This window comes from Aulonocara stuartgranti (assembly GCF_965226115.1).
Source record: "Aulonocara stuartgranti genome assembly, chromosome: 13".
Taxonomy (NCBI): Eukaryota; Metazoa; Chordata; class Actinopteri; order Cichliformes; family Cichlidae; genus Aulonocara; species Aulonocara stuartgranti.
This window is the reverse complement of record NC_138949.1, coordinates 19,348,574-19,370,956: the sequence shown is the minus strand read 5'-3', so window position 1 is coordinate 19,370,956 and position 22,383 is coordinate 19,348,574. Positions and strand designations below refer to the sequence as shown.

The following is a 22,383-nucleotide window of genomic DNA, read 5'->3' as shown; positions in this document are numbered from 1 at the left end:
GTGTAAAAGTAGGGGCCGTTTGTGTTGCACAGCAGCTTTGATGTTAAATTAAGGGAAAAGGGGGCACAGAGAAAGTGACATCTTTATATTAGAAGCTCTATCGTTAAGCAAACTGTTTATATCTTGGGATACTCGTCAAATTCCTGTCATGTTTGTGAAAAGTGATGTTTCTGCATAGCTAATCACGAAGTGCCGAATTCATAATGACATCGCTGCTGTAACAAACATTCTGCATCAAATATGGAGCCACGACCAGTGAGTTATAATCCCACCATAATTCTGACTTAATCTTTCCGTGCCCACAATTTCATTACTTCCCTAACTACAGTTCCAGAGGACACACTCTTTAAGTAATCGCAGTCAAACTAATCCGTCCCCGAGAGGGGATGCTGACAGTTTTCACACACGTTCACGTCCTCTCCGGGGACCACGACCCGTGTTTTAAGGAGGAGGATCAGAAATGACACCGCAATCTCTTCGGGAAAGGTTATTACTTCGAAAGGCTCATCTTTTCTTCCAGAACAGATAAGCCATTGTTCTCACAACAGATGCTCAAGCTGAAGCAAACCGCTCACATTTCAGATCCAATAATGATACCTATCATTCAGTGCAGTTACCACATAGGATCAATTAAAACCCAATTAACAGGAGTCATATGGAACCTAATCCAACTGCACTATTGCCCAAATCGTGTTGGGATCATTACTAATCATTTCACAGAGAAGCAAAGGAAAGCAAAACTATGGCTATGCAGCCCCAGACACGGCAATATATCAAAGTGCTCTGAAAGCTTTAATCAATCCCTGCAGCCCAGTTTAGTGTGTTTAGTAGGTGAAAATGCTCATCAATCAATCACTGGCTCTGCTCTAATTGCTAAATTCCCTTGTTTGTGAAATCTCTTGGAACACGTCTGGTAGCACATCTGGGGCAACCAGTAGTCAGGTCAGTGTGATGGAATAGGTTTATGCCTCTGTGCAAGTGGGGCTGAAACTTAATTGCTTAGAATGAGCAAAGGGCTCATAAGCGAAAAGTAGGAAGAACAGCAGTCGATACACTATGGACTGTGCTTGCAAATGTGGCATTTTTTTCTTGGGCTCTATTGTGGAAGTTTACTGAATCAATATTTATAAAATCACCCGAATTCAATATAATACACAATACCATGTTTTGTCACTTACATGTATTTCCCATTTAATTCTACTATAAAAGCCTTTCTGTGTAAAATAGATCTTATAGTGCTTAATTTTCTATGTTTTTTCACATTTTGAAACATTTATATGTGTTAAAACTGCCAGCACCAAGTTTCTGTGCTTTAACCCGCTTCGAAAGTGTGTGATAATAACTATTAGGCTACACTTCCGAAATGTGGAGTGCGTGTTTCCCCATCAGCGCATCTCATACCGCATTACAGCGGATCTCCCAATCAACACTTACATCTCTGAAGCGATTCCAGTGCTTGATCTTGCGGCTGTACTGTGAAATGGTGGACAGCCACTGCTCGTCTTCCATGAAATTCCCCGTCTTTTCCGCCTCTTTGACGCTCTTCACTTCGGTTTGGAGGGTTGACCCCGCCAGCATCACCAGCGGGACGAGAAGGCACACGATATCCGTATTTCCCACCATGGTAGCGGACAAACAAAAACACCTCGCGCACACCGACTGTCGGCAGCAGGAGGAGGATACCGAGGCTGGACTGAAAGTACCACCTGATTAGCCTATAGGATGCGCCTTCTGCTCGAGGAGAGAGAGAGGGAGAGGGAGGGAGAGAGAGATTTTCAGGGTGTGTTTCCGTGAACACGCCACACATTTATTTGCATGTTCCTGGGTGCTGTTGGTGTTTACAAGAAACGAATTCAAATGTCACGTGACTCCTCTCCGCTCTGGGCTTTTTCAGGTGGGACACTTTGGTTTGTGGGGCAGGTAAATAAAGGCTATAATAATGTATTATTGACTCCTCAGTTAATTCTTTTAGGATTGTGAGGGGAAACATATTTAGATCACCTTTATTTCTGATGAGATAAGTAAAACCTTCCACCTGAAAGGCTGGGATTAGACAGGTTTTAGTTTTTATTTGAGAAATTTTGGCGTCGGGATAGTCGTAGATTGGATTTCCTGATCATTCCAGCTCATGTCTATGTTAAAAAAAAGCCTTCAGTCAGTAAAAAGCCCACTCTGACACACACTCAGCCAGCAGTTCTGCTGCAGCACGGTAAGATGTCTTTTTCATTAAAATTTCACCGCAACAGGGAAACCCTTTGCGACCCTTTATCTACAAAAGAGCTATGCAAATGTACTTAGCGATGTTAGTTTGGAAAAAAAAAACCCAACTGGGTCCACTTAGAGCTTTTCCAGAGGCTTCAATCATATCACACGACTTTCATCAATGAATGCGGCTCTCTCTTGGTTGTCATGGAGATTAATCACTTGGCAGGGATGTTTTTGTTTTATTTACAATTTATTAATTTCAAATGAATCAAACTTTTCAGGTATCAACAGCAGCTATTAGGCGATTCACTTCACCCCCCCCCCCCCCCCCTTTTTTCTAAAGTGACTGGATTTTTCTTTTTATTTATGCTTATCTTGTTAGTTATCCTTTATTCATCCAGATATATTCATCCAAAATAGTGTGCTTGAGATTAAGATATCTATTCCAAGAGAGACCATGGCGTTATTATTTATAATACATAATCAATTACTGTGGCTGTGGCATTTGTTGTAGTTGTTGAAAGTAAGGCTATGAATCTGCTCCGCATAATTCATTTAATTATCTAGTAAGTGCCTGCACTTACTCAGTTCAAGAGTACATTTGTTTACAAAGTTGAGACTTTATAATAAATACAGTACAATATGACATATAATATAAAATTCGAATCCAATTGCATATAGACAAAACCTAATCATCTATTTAATATAAAATAGTAAATGTAAGTATTTTCAGAAGAATAACACAAGTATTTAGAAATTATCATTTGGTTTCATGGTCCAGCAGCTTGTATGAAAATTTAAAACAATTTAGGAGTGATAGATTACAGCTGCTGCCCAAACAGAGCCTTAAAAATCAATGAACCATAAAGATAATAAAATAAAATTTATTTGTACAGCACTTAATAAAACCAGCATTTACAAAGTGCTTCTCAAAAACACGCAATAAACAAACAATAAACGTAATTTTTTTTAAAAGCCCCCTAGGAATAAATTATAAAAACAATTTTCCATATCAATTATAAAAAACCACACGAGACTCAAGTGCAAGAGACAATAAAATATAATGTGACTCCATAGGAAATAATACATTTAACATAAAATGTAAAAGTTTAAAGAATGAAATGGAGATAAGCTAAGAATGTCAAAGATATAAAATCTATAATAAAAGCGCTACCAAGTGCTATAAATTAACACTGATGAAGACACTGAGGAAGCGAGTTGGACTTCCTCGGGCAGGTCATTTCACAGCTGAAGAGCCCTAACAGCAAATGCTCAATCACCTTTTCTCTTTAAGTGTGAGCGTGATGGGAAAAGTAAACAGGTTTCTGGGAGGATCTCAGGCTGTGCAACTGCAGCCAGGCCATGAATGTTTTTTAAAATAATAAGTTGAATATTAAAACCAGTTCTTAAAGTAAAGGGCAGCCAGTGTAAACAGTGTAACAGCGCCACTTGCTACACTGTAGCAGCAGGACTCGTTAACCTTGCTTATGTGTTTCTCAAGCACACCCAGGTTTCTGACAACTGATTGTACATGAACTGATAACCAAGGGAGGACTTGATGAGTAAATGGAGCGTTTCTGGACCAATGATAGGATTTTCTGTTTTTTTTTCTGAGTTTAATTTTTTAGAAAATATAAGTCTGTGTATTTTACCATTCATTTAATACTAAGCTGTTAGCATAGTAGTGGAACAAAATATCATTTCTCTGTATAATGGTGCCAAGAGACAGCATGTATATATAATTTTTTTAAAAACAAGATAGGACCTAGTATAGACCCCTGGGGGACTCCAGATTTTAGAATAGGGAGAGCTGTGGTCACCAGTAAAAAAACAAAACAAAAATAAAACTGTAGAGCTGTTCCAGATATACCAACCTGATGCTGCAGCCTCTCAGTCAAAAACGTTTTATGGACTGTTGCATCAAATGTTGCACTTAAGTCAAGCAGAACAAGGACAGAACATTCATCAGTGTCAGCAGTTTTTAAAATATCATTTGTGACGCTAATAGGCACCGTCTCAGTTCTGTGATGCTGTTTAAAACTGGACTGAAATTTTGAAAAGATTTTGTTCTCATGTAACTTTTAAAGATGCAGTGGACAACAATTTTTCTCCTGTGGCATCCAAAAAGGTGTTAACTAAGGTGTAATCTCACACGACTCTGCTAAGTGTCCCGGTAAGGGGCAGCATACATGACACCAGGCCCTAGAAATGGGATACCTAAGTGCAACACACCTACAACAAATGTTATGAATTATTCAAACTGTACTGTTCATGCTGTCAAAACTCATTATTGTATGTGAACTTAATCAAAACCTCTCAGTCTTAATAAAAATGAAACAAATTACCACAGTGCTGTCTGATTTCATGTGATTTTCATATGGAATAAAGTTAAAGCAATAGTTAATTACATTGTTATATCTTGATTGACAAACTGACAACCTTGCATTTTTCCCTTGTATCTACATTATAACAATGAAACACAGTTGGCTAAAATAGAAAAAAAAAAACACAGAAAAGAGTCAATGTTGATTGTTATCTGGATTAATGACAACACAAAAAGAGGTATGCGATGTGGTTATGTTGACTGTAGTTCTATGATACATCTCGGTTGCGTTGTATAAAATGTTTTGATGCATTTTTTGGGGAAGTACAGCATTTGCACTTTGCCAGGCTATAGCGTTTGACTATATCTGCATAGCCTGCTGCAGTCTCAGCCCTAGAGAGGAGCAGTGAATGACAGCTTGTAAATGAAATGCTGGATTAACTGATGCCATCTTTATTTTATCCTGAAAGAAGTGTATTTGAGACCTTAATAAAGGCAGGCGTAAAGACAGGAAGTTGTTCGAACTGAACATGGACTCGTGCATGGAAATTATGTGATGTGATACAAGCAAGTGTGTGAAAGTAGCTGAGCTTAATCCACATATAGTGAAGCATACAGCAAGCATGCAAATGCTTATTTTTAATGCTACACACTCAAGCTGAATAAAATATTCATGTGTGCAAACAACAAATTTTCTAGCTGGTTGGACTCTGCTTAGTTTGTACTTCCTGCGTTCAACTAAAGCTAACTGTAGCCAGACACGAATACATGCAATCTCCCTGCTTTAATCTCAGCAACATTAATCAAACTGAAAGCAATGAAGAGCATGAAGAAAAATTACAGTGTGATTAACTTCTCTCTTGTAAGTCACATATTAGGAGGAAAACCTGAAGCTACTGCAGCAGGAATCGAGCAAAGGCCTGGCCGTGAACCCAGACAGATGTGATATGACAGTCACGGAGCAGTGAAGCAGAAAGTGAAAGGAAGAAACACGGGAACTGACAATTTTCATCTCGTTCTTTGAAGACAGAAAAGGAAATAAATGGCTGAGAAATCCTTGAGTCATAGTACTATAGGCTGTAATGCAATCTTATAAAAGCACTGTGAATACACTCCTGTGTCATGTGAGTGTTTTCCCTGGGTCTGATGCTTTGTGACTCAGAGGAAGAGATGTAATTGTGACGACCGCACAGATAAAGTGAAGTTCATTAACGAAACATTTTGGATTCTGTCATCCAGAACAGATGTGTGTATCCATGAGCCAGTCTTGGAGCCTAAGTTATTTGTCAGCTTATTAATTAATACTTTTTTAATGAATGTGTGCCATTACTAATGACTTTCTAGCAGTCTGTTTAAGGGGTCAGTCAATTGGTTCAGGTCTCCCTACAGATATCATTATATTAATGATGTTACTTAACTTTGGGCTGGAAAAAAGCAAACTGCAGAACTCTTCCCTTAAACTGTAACGTCCATTCAAGACTAATAGGTGGTATTAGTCCAGTAAATACGGACGATATCCAGGATACTTTAAGATTCAAAGAGCAGTCACAACAGCCGAGGAAAGCTGTGTTTGGCAGGATTGCTAAATAATGCACATGCTTCTAAAATGAGAGACAGAGAGAGAGAGCTTCACTCTGGGACAAGTCACACTAAGAGTACTTATAAATAATGATCGGGATCCTTTTCTCTGTCTTAAGTCATCATGCATGCAGTGACTTTTTTGCTCTGCTACCTATCACTTAGCAATGCAGCCTCTGTGCCAAATTACACTCGATCAATATCAATAATGAAACTCGTTCACAAACTCAGCAACCAAAGCTGGAAAATGCAAATAATCCACCTCCTTTGGGTGCTTTATGTCAAGTTGGCAGTCAGTGAAAGGAAACGATAACACCTTTTTGTTTTGTTGCTCATGTTCCGTGACCAACAACAATAATAAATGAATGACACAGGGCTTATTACACCTCTGGAAATGTATTTAAAGCAGATAGTGGTAAAATGTTCCTTACTAGATTTTATCTAGGCCTCTTTTTTTTCCTCTTTTTTTTTCAGATCTATCATCTTTGAACAGAAAGGCCCAGCAGATCCACCCTCTGGAGTGTTGTGTAAAGTTTTAATGCTTTAATAAAGAAGAGTGTATCTTCACAAACAAAGAGAGAGAGAGAGAAAAAGCTAAACATCACATTTTCCACTCCCCTGAGAGTGTGGGTCTGTTTCTGCTTCTTCCAGCAATAAATCAAAACCTGTCCCAGGTCCAGCGTCAAGTGATGCAGCCTCGCCGAGCCAAACAGCCGATCCTGCATTCACTGCAAAAGCCTTTTCAGATAAACACGAGGAAGGCTGAGATGGAAAGGTTATTCTTCTTCAGTTGGAAGTGTCTCCTCAGAGTGACAGACACCACCTCATTTTTCATGCCACGAGGAGTGATAAACAGCAATAAAGTACTTCTGCTCACAACGGCATGCCGTTGCTATAGTCACAGCCTCCCAAACACAATCCAGAGACCCTTTCACCTCTTACTGAATTCATTAACATAAGCGTATGCAAAAGAGCGTGAAGAAGAAGGTGGTATCTGAGCACATTCTGGTTAAGTGCATCGTAATTGCTCGGGTTATTTTCGCACCAGTTACTGAAACAAGTATGCTGGGATGAAAAAAAATACAGGTAGGATTTTCTTTGTGGTTCGCTCCAATGATCCTCTGATTAAAGGAAGTACTTCCAGAAAACAACAACAACAAAAAAAAGCACTCTCAACAAGCCACTTGGTAATAGATTTATTATACATGAATTAGCCCGAGGCTGGCCAGCTTAACAGCCCTCTCAGGCCTGTTTGAATTGTAAAACACACTGCCTGTCACGCTTTGTTTCCCTTTTTACTTTTCTTCCATGACAATGTACAAATAATGTTTTCCCCCCAAACAGTGTAGTCTGCAGGCTTAAGCTCAGGAAAACGGCACCGGCGCTGTGTGCGGAGAAACATTAATGGAGCAGAATAAAACGCACTTGCTACAGTTGAAACGCCCGTGAAAACGACACGTCAGACAGCCTGCTGTGTGTTCACGGGCACAAACAATAGATGCAACCGGGCATAAACATTTCCCATGCAAACATAAGCACTTTCACCACACTGGCTGCAGCTTCTTCGTTGTGTGAAACTTAAAGCTTGTATAGTGACGCCACTATCTGGTTATGCAGTGCATTACATCAATCGGGGGCCGACTGTGGAATTTCACCACTAGGTTAAGTGCGATTAAGCACACAAACTGCACTATGAAATGAACGTAGCTTAAATAGTTTTGGCATTAGTTTATTGTTAGGTAGTTCAGCTTTTTTATTTTTTTGTGTAGTCAGCTACTGAAATTTTTTCTGTTTTACCTTTCCTTGTTTACTACTTCTTTACTACGACAATTAGGGTAACACCATATATATATATGTTGTTGTTCATTTTCAGAATAAAGTTGAAATGTGGAGAATAAAGTTGTCGTTTAAATTCAAACAACTGCTACAGCTGCCTTGTGCAGGTGAATTAGTAAAGGAACGTGATCAGCGATCTTATTGTGTCTCGCGATACATCATACTTTAACTGCACGAGGGTCTAACCATCGGTATCCTTGCATGTGCCATTTCAGTTATCACAAATGTGGTGTTTTCTTTTTAACCAAATGAGGCTTTCTGCCAACACATTCTGCCCCATCTCTGCAGCGTTCTTAGTCTTATCACAACACTGTTTATGTGCTAAATAAAAGGTAAACTTAAAAAAAAAAAGTTTAGCGCTCACAAAACTATACTTACGTAAAGCTGCAGAGAAAAAAAAGAGAGTTTTAGTCTTAGTCAGTGAGGTCAAATGTGTCATCACAACCAGTATCAGGTGGTTCTGGTGCGTGCATATTATGAGACTGGGATGACTACGTGACTGACTGTGAGTCAGTTTTTGATATGACTTGCAATAATGGACTTTTCAAATCTTGCTCAGCACAAATAGGAATCTTATTAGGCTATAATAGTAGTAGTAGTAATAATAATAATAATAATCATAAAAAGACACGAACCGAAAACTGAAGAGTGAAAAATAAGTCAATGGACCACGTTTAAACAATGAACAACAAAAGTTAATAAACATGTATATATGTATATATATATATATATATATATATATATATATATATATATATATACACACACACACACATATACTGTATATACACAAACTAACTCACAGCAACCGTTTCTTGGGGGCTCACACATTAGCAGCTGTAGTAATGATGACATCATCAACAAATGTCAAACAGGATTATTTCCTGCTTGTTGCAACACTTAGGCTATCTGGGCTTTCTGATATTGCAAATGTAAAATCATAGCAATTTATCATATGAGTGCTGTAAAGCTATTTTAGTTTTTAAGACCGTTAAACAAGGACCAGTCAGGTAAACTGAGTCAGATATCAACTTTTTTTGTGTTGCATTGTTAGAATTTCCTGAAATGTTCATTCATATAGTCAATTTGAGTGTATATTTTACATCTGATATACTTTTGGTTTTACATAGTTTTAATCAACTAAGCTTCAACTTCAGTGTAAAGCAAGTGGTAGTTTTCAAAATTATACTAGTACTTTTCTGTGTTTCTTTGGGTTTTTATTCCAACAAACCTAGTCAAAGAGAAGGTCAGGCCCCAGAATGGGATGTAAGTAACCTACAATCCCCATAAAAATAAGAGGCATGAATGGACACAGAGGCTTAAGACTTTAAGTTGGAGAGCACTTACCTGCTATTGTAAACAGGTCTGGAGGCATTTGCAGCAGTGGGGGATGGTAAAGCCTCCCTGTTAGAAATCATGAGCCAGAATTGTGCAAGATTTTTCTTAAACTTTGGGTCTCTGAGAATAGCACACTTTCTAGTCATTTATTAAAGCATTTAAGTGAACAACATGGTCATAAAGTTGTGACACCAATCTGTCACTAAAGCTTATTGACTGACTGAAAAAAAATTAACATTTAAAAAGGAAAAACTAGCATGTGTAAGCTGTGTAAAATGTAGATAAAAACAGAATGATTTTCAGATCTCATACACCCATATTTTATTCACAGAAGAGCACAGGGACGTATCAGCTGCTTAAACTGAGAAAATGGCAGCAACAAATGTGAAAACAGGTGGGACAGGGCCATGTTTTAGGCTGTGTATCACCCCCTCCCCTTTTAACAGCACTCCATAAATGTCTAGGAACTGGGGAGAGGAACTTCTGGGAAAGGACTGTTCTTCCAATCTTGCCTGATATAAATTCCATGTGCTCAACAGTCCTGGATCTTTTTGTATTTTTGTTGTATTGAGCTGAAGGCAGTTCAGCACCCGGACTCTTCTACTTCAAAGCCATGCTGTTGTAATAGATCTAGGATGTGTGGGTCCTGGAAAGGACATCAGCTGGATGGAGCAAATGTTGCTAAAACCTGATTTCTGGAAGTGTCTCTGAGCTGATGCAATGACTTCCATGACAGAATCATGTCTGTTTTGAATGCAATACTGCCCGAGTGCCCAAAGACTATATAGCATCCAATACTGATTGCACACAGAGATTCCTCCAGATTTTAAAAATCTTTTGATGATAATGTTTTTTTTATTTAGATGATTTTTAAAATCTTTACAATTTTACCTTCGGGAATATTGTTCTGAAATTGTTCCACAATTTGTAAATGCAGATGTTTTATTTACAGATTAGTGAACCTCTGCCCATCTTTACTTCAGACAAACTCTTTTAAATATCCAATCTATTGTTGACTTTTTGCCAATTAACTTAATTAGTTAAAAATATTTCACCACCTGTTTCTTTCACAACTTTTTTAAACAATTGTTGCTGCCATCAAATTCAGAATGAGATAACATTTTAATAAAATAGTAAATTATTAAAAGATTTCTATGTTTTATTGTGAATAATATATGGTTTTAAGAGTTTTGGCTTTGATTGCATTCTGTTTTACACAGTGCTTTTTTTGGTAATGGTAAGACTTTAAACCAACTTTAACTTTAAAACAAATTATCATAAAAGAAAAAGAAGAATGAAACTATGAGGATGTGCAGAGGGGAAAATAAAACTCATTAAAATAATAAGATCTAGGCTATGATCACTACAACGCCCCCTTTAAAAAAATCTGTTTTTTGTGCCAGCAATGTCGACTGGGCTTACTTCATGCCTGAGAAACTGCCTGTTGAAGTTTAGTTTGAGTTGGCAGTTTGAGTTTAGGTTTGGCCCCTGCTGAAGAGACTTTTAGACGTTTATAAATTATTCCCAGGGGCGCTGTTTAAAACAAAAGCTGTAAAGTTAATTGTCAGCACTCTTTCTGACCATTTGACGGAAACGACAAACGAGGTCTACGTGCGAGACGTGTCCCCCATGTCATTCACAGGAATCGATCTTTCAACAGCTGTACAGTCATCGTCTTTTCCTCTGGGCTTTCGTGTGAAATTTCTGTTGGGCGGATCTTTCTTTATCGTTTAGTGGGATTTGTGTGGCAATCTTTACTTTACCTTTAAAATGACTAACAAATAGAGGAGTAAAAAAATAAAGAGTAGAAAGATCAGGAACTTCTGCGCGTATGCAGGATGGGGGTCGGGCTGTTGCTGCAATACCGGCAGAGGGGCTTTGCCTAATCATCAATGGGATCAGCAGTGTTACCAGGCAAGGCAGAATGCTGAGGACGTGAGCTGAATCGTCATTGGCTGAAAAATACGATGGGCGGGGTGTTCTTTTCGTGGGTATTTAAGGCTTTGTTCCATTGTTGCAGAGGTCTTCCAGCTGGTCTGGTTCAAGGGACGGGGCCACCATTCGAGGATACAATAGCACTTTAATTTTTTTGTTTTTAAGGATGTCTTGCAATCAGTCTCTGTACGGTAGTTTTCCTCCATCTCCATCGGAGGACAGGGGCTCACAGCGGCTGTCCTGGAGCAGTTTGCTTCACAAGCTGACAGAGCTGAAGGGACACAATCAGAGGGTGACAGAAGATCAGTACTGCAGGAGTGAATCTGGTGAGTGTCATTTGATCGAACTAACACTGTTCAAGAATATATATGTATAATTTCTGATTGTTTAAATGCATTTTGGAAAGAGAAACAGAGAACAAGAGAGAACGAAGTCTTAAAGTACCAAGAAAATATGCTTGTCAGTCTTTCTTCCACTTTGTTTAATGATTAGAAAACTTAAAAAAAAAGAAAGGTGAATCCCACACTGCTATATATTCCTTACTAACTTGTAGCTACTCCTTTGTTTCAGGATCTATGACAGATCTGTCAGAGTTAGACATCAGCTCCTTCTTCTATCCTCTGGAGGAGACCTTGGCTGCAGATGTTGTGACTGCCATTGCACATAGTCTCAGTGATGCATCGCACACCAGCTTGGATTGCTCCAAACTCATCCTCCCTGACTGCCTGCTACACAATATCAGCCAAGAGCTGCTCCACTTGGCCGCGATAGAGCCTTGTGGTCTCAGGGGAGCGCTCATCGACCTGTGCGTTGACATGGGGAAACAGGACTCCCCATGTACTGTGGATCAAATAGCAGTAGATCCATCCCTTGTCCCAACTTTCCATGTGACACTGGTGCTGAGGGTGGAGTCCAGTGGACTGTGGCCAAAAGTTCAGAAGCTCTTCAAAAGTAGCAAACCAGCACAGACATCCTCATCGTCTCCGAAGCACCACGACACCCTGAAGCTGAGCACGAGTTTCAGGGCTATCAAGAGGAAACTGTACAGTTCAGCCGCACTGCTGGTTGAGGAGTGCTGATCGCTGAGCACTCCTGTCTCTGATAAGCTGAACTCTAAAGAAACTGTAAAGAAGCTGCTAATTAATGCAAAATCTTAACAAAAGCACTCTCGAGACATAACAATGATGACCTGTCTGTGATGATGTATGACGGGGTTAATACTGAACTACCTTTGTCTCATAGCAGCTACTCATGTGGGTGCAGTGAAGATTAGTGTTAGCACATGGGTCAGTTTCATTCCTGTGAATGTGAAGCCACACCTATAAGGGAATGCCTTATGTATGTGACATTTAAATATACCAACGGACACTCGTTTTGTTTTTTTTTTAACATGAGAGAATAAATTATTTTTTTATTAACTTTTTGTGTGAGTTTTATCTGTCTGTGTCCCATATCCACACAAATTCATACATGCCATGTACTGCAGTGCTGAGACAAAACAGTAAAGCAGCAGTATGTTGTATTTTATTTCTCTTGCACCAACCATTCAGTTATGTTACTGCTGTAAACAGATACTTCCAGCAGTTTTCTTAGAGTAGTCAGTACTTAATGACTTGACATCAGGGGTGTTAAACATGAGGCCCGGAGTCCAGAACTGCCCACCAAAGACTCTACTCTGCCCTTTGGATGGCATGGGAAATGTGAAGGAAGATATCAATTTTAGACTCTACCTCCCCCTTGGCCATTATACACCAAAATAATTAAGTACATAAATCACAGAAAGTGGGTTTAGTTTTTTAAAAAAGACAAAAAAAGGAGAAGTATTCTGTCAGTTTTTTAATTTGTAGTCACAGGACAGTCTGCACAATGAGCTAACAGAACTTTTTCTATAATTTTACACATTTATTTCTTGCAATTGAATTTTTTTTATCATGTAGTAAAACTGAGCTATAATGTTGAAACGTCACTTGTTTCCTTATATTAAAATATCTTATGGCTTACATGTGTAGTTAAACTTTACACCGACAGAAAGAGGTGTTTCACTGGTTCAGCCCACTTAAGATCAAAGTGGGCTGTACGTGGCCCATAATGTAAAATTTGTTTGACATCCCTGCTCTACATGGAGTGGAGTAGTCAACAGGTGTAGTTAATGAAGTTAACCAACTTATCTTGAAGAAGAAACCTTAAAGATAACAGGGGAAACTGGCAGACACCAGTAAAAGTGAGATAGTACTGTCTGATAACGGTTATCATAGGAAATGTGTGAATGTTCAACAGTAATATTCAAAAGTCTTGAGGAACGCATCAGTTTTAAAAATGTTGTTTCCAACAACTTTATACATTTTAAAAAGGTTTTAAGCATTAGTTCGCCAGGTTTACTAAAAATCTTTGACATCGTTCAAGCATAAGAAAGGCACTTAACAGAATGACAAACCTTTAGTTGAACCTACAAAAAAAAAGTTACCATAGTTCGAAGGGCATAAAACTGTATTTTTGCAACAACAAGATGATTCCCAAAGAGCTATTAGCCAAATTCCTGGCGTAGCACAGCGTGGTGTGAAGTGTGGCCTTAAAAAAATTAAAAATCTGGAAAAGTAACAGGCCTGAAAAAGCTGCAGCAGATGAACAGCATCTGAAAGACCTGAGAGACCTTCAATTAGTTATTAATCAGTCAGCGACTTCATTTTTCAGCATGACAATGATCCCAAACACATCGCCAATACAGAAAAAGCATACTATTCCACACAATGGAGCACTCCATCAATCATTCATGGATTGGCCTCCCCAGATACTGGACTTCAACTTTGCTGAAGCAGTTTGGGATCATTTTGACAGAGAACATAATAAAAAAGCAGTCAACAATCAAAGAGCTTTGAACTACTTAAAGAAATGACAAGAAAGTTTGGTAAGAGCTCAGGCTGTGTTTAAGTTTAAAAGTGGCCACACCAAAAATTGACTTTGAAGCTTGTTAGAAATGTACAAACTGTTTTTGCTTATATATATATATATATATATATATATATATATATATATATATATATATATATATATATACACACACACACAAATCATATTTCCATGTGTGTTTGCATCAGTTTCCCTGGAAAAATATGAAGAAATGAGAGGCTCAATACTTTTACGCAGCACTGTACATCATAATAAAACTCTCATTGGAACCAACTTATCTTGTGTGTGTCTGAACCTAAAGCCAACATTAGACAAGGTGTAAACCGGCGGTTCAAAGAGTGATGATTCACATGAAGTGAATGCGTCACGAAGCAGATGTGTCACCTTTTCCTACACATGTGAGAAGTTTGCCTTCAGGCCATCCAACTCCCAAAAAAGCTTTCCTAGGAATAGCAAACATGGAAAAAAAACAACCCACAGTTGTTTCCAAATGCTAGCCGAAGTGCAACTGAAACCTTAAAGTATAGTGAAGCAAGACGTCTAAAATAAAATTTAACACTGATTTTTTTTCCTTTTTTTTTTTTTAAACAAAAACAAAACCACAAAACACAGAGGACACAAATCTCTACTTTCCCAGAGCGAAACTCGTCTGTTCACCCACCACAACCAGCTGAAGGCCGGTTGCTGACTCCCGAAGGCCTTTTACATCCAGCTTTTAAGTGTTTCTGTGGTATTTTTTCCAGATTTCCCACCAAAGTCACAAACATATGACACAAACAGCATGACTGATCAGTTGCAGTGATGGTCCTAGAATAACATTATGCCATCAGAGAAACAGCAAATACCAAAACGGGGGATATTGTGATGCTATAGAGGTCATCATTCTCACCCCCATATCTACTACATACACTGCAGCACACAGTTTAAGCAGTTTACAGAAAATCCAACGAGGACGTCAAAACTGTAAACGTGGAGAAATAACTGAAAATTAAAAATGTAAAGGTTTTGAACTGCGATTCCAGTTTCCTGTGAATGCTACATTTAGGCACACTCAGAAACCCGCTTTTATACCCTGACTTACATAGTGTAAAGTTTGAATTTGGGACACAAAAACGGACTTACTATTGAAGCACATAAGCGAGTGTGTGTACGTGTATGTATGATGTAAAACAAAAGGCGTGCACCAGTCAATCATTGGACAATTTTAATTCAAAGAAACTTTTATACAATTTTAGCATGTTAATTTAATAAATATGGTTTACTTTCATTTGTGCAACAGTTTACAGTAATTATGATCCAACAGGCTACAAGCAAATCCACTTAACAATGTAAATGACTTCAATAACCCCTGCACTGTTAAAAGTAAAATGAATATTTACATTGGTAAAACTACAAAAATTACACGCTTTCCTTGTGAGTGGCTCAGACATCTGTCTATGACAAGGCCATCGGGTTTCTCAAAATATTTAAGAAAAAGAAAACGATTGGGACAGAGGAAGCTAATCTTAGTAGCTTTGCGTACCGACAACAATGCTCTTACTTTTCAGCACGACTACCCGGCCGCCTCTCACCACTGTAAAGATTCTAGCAAGACAATGTCAGCAGTGAACTCAAAGCTTCTCACAGTTCTACAGGAAGTCAATCTACACCGAGGCGCAGAGAGGTTCCCTGATGAGGTCTGCTGCCCACTACACGTAAGGCATTTTTTGATTCTCTTGGTTTGCTGCAGAAATGTGGTCAAATTTGAGTGGGCTCCGACCGATTTCTTCTAATTAGATTCAAGTACTGACGAACCTGAGAAAACCAAGAGAATAAATCACAGTTATACAGCCATTCATATCACAGGATAATCACTTCAATGTTATATATATTTAAGTTTCTTAAAAATATCATTCATTATCACTATTACTCAGTAACATTCACCATGAGTGGAAAGGTTAAATTATACAGATAAGTTTGCATGTTTTCACCAAACCAGCTACTGTTACTTTACACCTGGTCACTCTTTTTGAATTGTAGTTCCTACTTTAAAAGGTGGAACGTTAATTTATAGGGATGTTTCCTTAGCTCAATATGGCTAAACAATCACAGTCAAAGACAGATTTCTTTCATTTACTGCAGGAGCTTTTTTTTAAGCAGGAAAAACTGTGACACATTGTTTAAATTGCACTTGTTTTCCTTATATTAAGACATCTTAGGGAATAAAGGGGTAGTTAAACTTCTTTACACTGACAGGAAGAAGAGTGTCACTCATCCGGCCCACTTAAAATCAAAGTGGGCTGTATGTGGCCTGCGATGTAAATTGATGTAAATCCCTGCTCTTGAATATCTGGTATCAGTCCCTGACACAGCTCGATTATCAAGCCACGCAAAAACAAGGTGTACTGACTGATTCTTGTAAGATATTAAAAATAAATTTAAAACAGCATTCTGAGTGGCTGGAGTAATGGGGGATGTGTCAGATAAAACATGCAAAAACTCTGAATTCTTTCCAGTCCATATACGGCATCCTGTAGTACTCATACTGTATGCCACAGACAGCAACGTACCCATATGTGCAGAAGTGTTTTCTAGCCATCCAATATGACTTGAATCTCAGATAGTCTGGAACAGCTGGGAGTCCCCATCCTCTGTGCTCTCTGGTACAACTCAGAATCCCCGAAGTAACGAGCACGATACAGTAAGCCTTCCTCTGAAAGTACAAGAAGAGAATTTGTCAGTACAATTCACATTAACTGGTTCAAAATCAGGCAGAACTTAAGTGTTAAACATAGAATAAAATATGGATTTAGGCTCCTGGTTTGAAGTGCGAAGCCAACTCCCAACAGCCAGCAGGGGGAGCTTTCCTCCTGGTCTGGTTCTGCTCTGTCATCCCAGTAAATACTTTTCTGACGACTTGATTACCTCAATTGCTAGGCTAAAATCTAACTGAATAAATCCTGAAGTTCATTTTGTAAACTATGATCCCATTCGGAGTTAAAAAAGATAATACAGGGTCGTATAGTGTCCTTGGTTTCACACGGGACGCACTCGGTTTCCAAACACCAAGGCAGCAATAACAGCTCAACCCAAGGCTGCAAAACAGGTGACGTCATGGTGGCTACATCTATTTTTTATACTGGTGTTAAATTGCTCAGTTGGACGTTGTTTTAAAGAACTTGGGATGTTAACCAAACAAGCTCAAGCACTACAAGGTGACATAAAATATTCAATGAAGAAAAGAAAATGAAATGTAAACAATAAGAGTTAATCTTTAAAGCCAAATTTGAAGAAAAAAAGAATAATTCCACCCTAAAAATGTGAAAATCTTCCAGTTTTCTTCTTGTTTCGCATCAGATCTTGAATCAAATAATTACTTCAAATATTTAAACTCCGGCAATGTAAAACTCAATAATAATCATAGCTAATGCTGTAAACTCACTCTGCTGCTTCTCCTTCCAACAGTTGTTTCTTAGATTGGAGATGTAGTCTTCTTCTACACTTCTCTCCACAGTCTTCAGCATATTTCCAGAATATTCCTCATTGAAACGTTCTCCCACATAAAAAGGCACCTTCAGGCTTGATGTATGCCTTTTGTGGATATGTCCTGCTGACCTGGTATAGAAACATGTATAACTGAGGGTGTGACAGATGTTCAGACACTTTTGCACAACCTCATTAACCAATGCACCACTTACGGGCGGTAGCTAAGGCTGTATGGAGGCTGGGTGACCATCATCTGACTGAGAGCTGAAACAATGATGAGGATTAAGATGGGCATCAGCTGGACAAACAGAGCCAGACCTCCCTGTGAAGAGAGGAAAAAACAAAAATGGACTGATTAGTTTTTAACCACAGATCAGACACTAAATCAGGTGGTATAAATATCAAGTGTATTGAAGGTCTTACAAGGTTTAAGCTTGTACTCACATCTCTCTGTTGTTCTCGTCTTTCTTGCCTATTATGGTGTGCAAAGTGCATTCTTCCATTTCTGTAAACATGTACGTTACCTGCAAAATTTGAACACATCATGATTATGAAACTGCGCCTCTTGGATATGTAAAATTCAGTCCAAAGCATACTCAAACTTTCTGCCTAATCACTTATGGCATTCTCATGCTCAACCACAGAGAAGGATGTTCTGTTATTTTTAACAACTGGTCCAAGGAATCATGTTATTTGGTGAAACCGGTCTGGTGTTCATGACATCATCTCTCCTAATTATACTGCAACACAACTTGAGCAACAATTACAGAGAAAGTCAGAGAAAGCATCTCTTCAGCAATCAACTAGCACATAACTAAACATTACAGAGGAGCCGACCACATTTATGGAGAAGTGATGAATCAGTAGCGGTAGCTTGTTGGCAGTGTGCGGGCAGTTACGGAAGCCCGCTACCTGCAGAAAGTGTCTGTTGACAGATGAGGGCAGTGTGAAAAATATGTGGTACAACCGGTCTGGGGGCTACTCTTGCTTGTGCTCTTCTTGGTCTGTAAGCAAGCTGAAGTAATAACACACAAAGAGCTGATGTGAATCCGAGTGTCCACTGGAGCTGCTGTTTGTGCATTTCGTGCTGTGCTTTGTGGCCTTTGATGGCTTTTTTGCAATTCCCATTCCTCATGAATGCTGCTGTCTCCCCCTTCCTTGTTACAGCCCACTCAACACAGCGTCATCGACATCAAGCACAGTGCAGTTGGGATTTTGGAGAACTAAACATGAACATGTTTGTCCTGGTTTAAAAAAAAAAAAAAAAACCCTCCCAGGAGCGTCTCTGAAGGCAAAAACCTCCCCAAACTCCAAACTCTTCATATGCTAAATGATAAAGCAGCAGTGCTATAAAGATGTACCCAGGTCCGTTTGTGCCGGTGTCAGCCTGCATTTTCTTGTTGTGGAGGATGAAAATGATGCATGGTCAACAAATGCGTAGATTCACACAATAAGCTGGTTTGCAGGTTCCTCCTTCACTGCCTCCATACAGACACTTTGGTGGTAAGGACAGACAATGGTGAAGGCGAAACGATCCTCGATGATTACCAAGAGTTTTTCAAACCTTTCAACTCAACTCATTTCTAACACATGTAAGCATCTAAAACCAGCTGAATATGCTGGCTTTCAGTCTGGAGTGATTATCTTTCTGCATTTAGAAAGGTAATCTGGGAAGCTGCTTTGTAAAACTGCCAGATATGAGGGAAGATTACATATTATGGTTATGTAATAACCACTAGCTGACTCTCGTGTTGTGCAGAATTTCTAAGATCCCTTGCTTGCTTTGATAAGAGTGTATCAAAACACGCCAAACATCTTTACTGGGATGTTATTATTCCTTTGAGCTCTACTTACTTGTTGGAAAGCCTCCACCAAAGAACATGTTAAAGAGGTCCTCGGGTGAGATATCTGCTTCAAACTCATGATGGTGTCTGTGTCTGCTCGGGTGCGTTCTCTCCTCGCCATACTGGTCGTACTGCCTTCGTTTCTCAGCGTTACTCAGAACAGCATATGCATTACCAATAGCTGCAAGACACACAGAAGATCACCACCGTTATGCACTTTCTGAATCTTTGTGTCCATGTCTTTCCCGTAAATAACTTTTAATTTACCTTTAAATGCTTCTGTGGCTCCTGGTGCGTGATTTTTATCTGGGTGAAATTTCAGAGCGAGCTTTCTGTAAGCCTTTTTAAGGTCCTCCTCAGAGGCAGTCTTTTCCACTCCTAGGATTTGATAGTAATCTTTACAGCTCTTAATCCTGCAGGAAAAAAATGATACAGCAGAGATTGTTAGGAGACTACACACGATAAATAAAATAAAACACTATAAACACAATATGTAGTTAGAGCTACAGAGATGTGACTCTGAGTCTTACACTATGTGGATTTTATGATGCTTATTTTTTTAATTTCCGCAAATAATAATAAAAAAATATATATATTTACAACATTCACATCCCCAGTTTGAGCTCTCTCTCTCTTCAGATCTAACTACTTTAACTTTACATGAACCATCATTTCTACCTGCTTTGCCATCTTTAGGGACCGATATTGACACCGGTGCAACTACTGACATTGCTTATGGGTCCGATACTTTTATCACTTCTCTTATTGATTCTAGATCAATTTTCTGTAGAGGGGGGAAACAGATTTGCACATCACTTGGGTGTGTAGAAGACGTCTGTTTGACGTCACTGTTTTGCAAAAAAACATGTCAGCATTGATAAAAGGAACTAATAAGTCTGGAGCAATGTGATATAGATGGATTAGATAATGTGGTCATCACATCCCAGTAGTAATGATATCTTGTCATCCTAAACCTAAACCTGTTGACCTATTGGTCAACTAAATCTGCTGGACTGAGTGATGTGTGAAATACAGTCACTGCACACTTTATGAGGGCCACCTTGCTGAATGGGATGTCTTTTTGCCTTCAGAGGTGCCTTAATTCTTTTACGGCATGGGTATTGGAAAACATTCCTCATGATTTTGTTCCATATTTACATGACAATATCAAAGTTGCTGCAGATCTGCTGGCTGTACATCCATGATGTGACTCTCCCGTTTCTCCGCATCCCAAAAGTGCTCTATCAGATAGAGAGCTGGCGATCATTTGAGTACAGTGAACTCACTGTGAGACTACTTTGAGATGATGTGAGCTTTGTGGTCTGAGGTCATAAAAGCATGGGCATGGTTAGCAACAACACTCAGGCAGGGTGTGGCATTTAAAGGATGCTCAATTGGTTCGAAGGAGGCCAGAGCATCCCATGAAAATATCCCCCACAATGAAGAGCCTGAACTGTTGATACAAGGCAGGTTAAATCCATGCAGTTTATGCCAAATTTTGACCCTAGCATCCAAATGCTGAGATTCATCACACCAAACTGCATTTTTACCAATTTTCTTCTGGCCAATTTTGGTGAGACTGTGTGAATCTTGGCCTCAGTTTGCTGTTCTTAGCTGACAGGAGTGACACCTCAATGGTGTCGGTTCGATGCGTTCTGCCTATAGAAATGCTCTTCAGCATACCTTGATTTTAATGAGAGGTTATTTGAGTTATTGCTGGAAGAAGTCTAGCCAATCTCAATCACACTCAAGCTCAGTGGATCGGCAGTTTCTGAAATACTGAGACCAGCCTGCCTGGCACCTAAAACCACTCCACATTCAAAGTCCCTTGAACCACACGTCTTCCCTATTCTCCTGCTCAGGTTGCACTTAAAGGGGTCGTCTTGGACATGTCTACATAACTAAATGCACTAGGTTGCTGCCATGTCATTGGCTGTTGAAATCCTTGCATTTGCCAGCAAGTGTACCTAATAAACTGGTCAGGTAGCGTATATTCACTATAATCACACTGACTTTTTGATAAACGTCAAGTGATATCGACGTCAGCCAGCTCTACCAGCATTTTCACTGCAACAAAGGGAGCACATAGACGCGAACTGACTTTTTAACGGCCTCCAGCTGCTCGGCTGTGTAGGACTTTCCCGAGTCCGCCGTCGCTTGTGCGGACACTTCGGGCTCCTCTCTGCCGCCGCGGTGTCTCATAGCGGGTCCTTCTCCGTTCACATGACTGCCGTTCTCCTCCGGAGGCTTTCCATTCTGCGCTAAAGACTCCAGTAAGTCTGTGAAAAGACAGAGGAGACATTATCGACGGTTGCCACCTGAGTTCACGTTTCCTATGTCGTTAATCCTACCACGGTTAGCTACTTGTTAGCATCCCAGCTGCTACGAAGACCACTCTATAAGGGATAAAACTGCGAATACCGACTAATCGTCCACTATGTTGAAGAAACCAAACGTATTAGAGAAACGCGACTCTAGGCTGAAAAACTACAAATACCAGTGTCGGCTAGCAGCTGGTGTAACGTTAATGCTAGCATTAGCTGCTTCGGTTTCACAGCGACGGCCTAGCACCCATGATTTAAAAAAACCCCAATCACTTCCCAAACAGGCATTTATTCGACGTACTTTTGGCTTGCTCTGTCGGAAACAGGCGTTGTGCCTTCTCCAGGAACTTTCTGGCTTTATCCGGCTGGTTGTTACTGACTGCATTTAGGGCTATTTTAATGCACCGCTCCGCTTCGTCCTTGTTTGAGTCCATCGCGACACAGCGGAAATGTTTACTTGCCCTGGGACGCAGGGGGATGTCGATAGCAAGCTTATCTGTCCGGTAAATAAGACGTCAGAGGAGTTTCTTTGAACCTCCAGCATGTGCTTCATGAACACCCGGTAAAGTCTTTTGCCGTGTACACCTTATAGATTACAATGCGCTAATCCTCCTGCAGGACCCTCAGC

General features: G+C 39.5%; 4 protein-coding genes across 5 annotated transcripts in view; 1 reads left to right on the top strand and 3 right to left on the bottom strand.

The window, feature by feature from the left end:
- spock2 (SPARC (osteonectin), cwcv and kazal like domains proteoglycan 2) overlaps positions 1-1,723 on the bottom strand; it is a 95,300-nt gene extending 93,577 nt beyond the window's left edge. The window contains exon 1 of the mRNA XM_082556912.1: positions 1,435-1,723. Within this exon, the coding sequence (XP_082413038.1) occupies positions 1,435-1,623 (189 nt within the window). The 5' untranslated portion in view covers positions 1,624-1,723. The remainder of the gene's footprint in view (positions 1-1,434) is intronic.
- Positions 1-22,383, bottom strand: part of cuedc2 (CUE domain containing 2) — a 301,441-nt gene that overhangs the window by 238,498 nt on the left and 40,560 nt on the right. The window lies entirely within an intron of this gene.
- On the top strand, positions 11,122-12,633 carry LOC309720701 (DNA damage-inducible transcript 4 protein-like). The gene is made up of 2 exons (XM_082557843.1): positions 11,122-11,541; positions 11,786-12,633. Exons 1-2 carry the CDS (start codon positions 11,382-11,384, stop codon positions 12,292-12,294), a joined length of 669 nt encoding a protein of 222 aa, XP_082413969.1. The 5' UTR covers positions 11,122-11,381; the 3' UTR covers positions 12,295-12,633.
- Positions 15,313-22,285, bottom strand: dnajb12a (DnaJ heat shock protein family (Hsp40) member B12a). Of its 2 annotated transcripts, none has more exons than XM_082557710.1 (9): positions 22,057-22,285; positions 21,533-21,710; positions 19,699-19,844; positions 19,442-19,612; positions 18,032-18,111; positions 17,800-17,909; positions 17,544-17,716; positions 16,672-16,814; positions 15,313-15,916 (listed from the first exon to the last, which is right to left on the bottom strand). In XM_082557710.1, exons 1-8 carry the CDS (start codon positions 22,187-22,189, stop codon positions 16,693-16,695), a joined length of 1,113 nt encoding a protein of 370 aa, XP_082413836.1. In that variant the 5' UTR covers positions 22,190-22,285; the 3' UTR covers positions 15,313-15,916; positions 16,672-16,692. The 2 variants fall into 2 exon arrangements, with proteins under 2 accessions (XP_082413836.1, XP_082413837.1); XM_082557711.1 differs by lacking the exon at positions 22,057-22,285 and adding an exon at positions 21,783-22,039.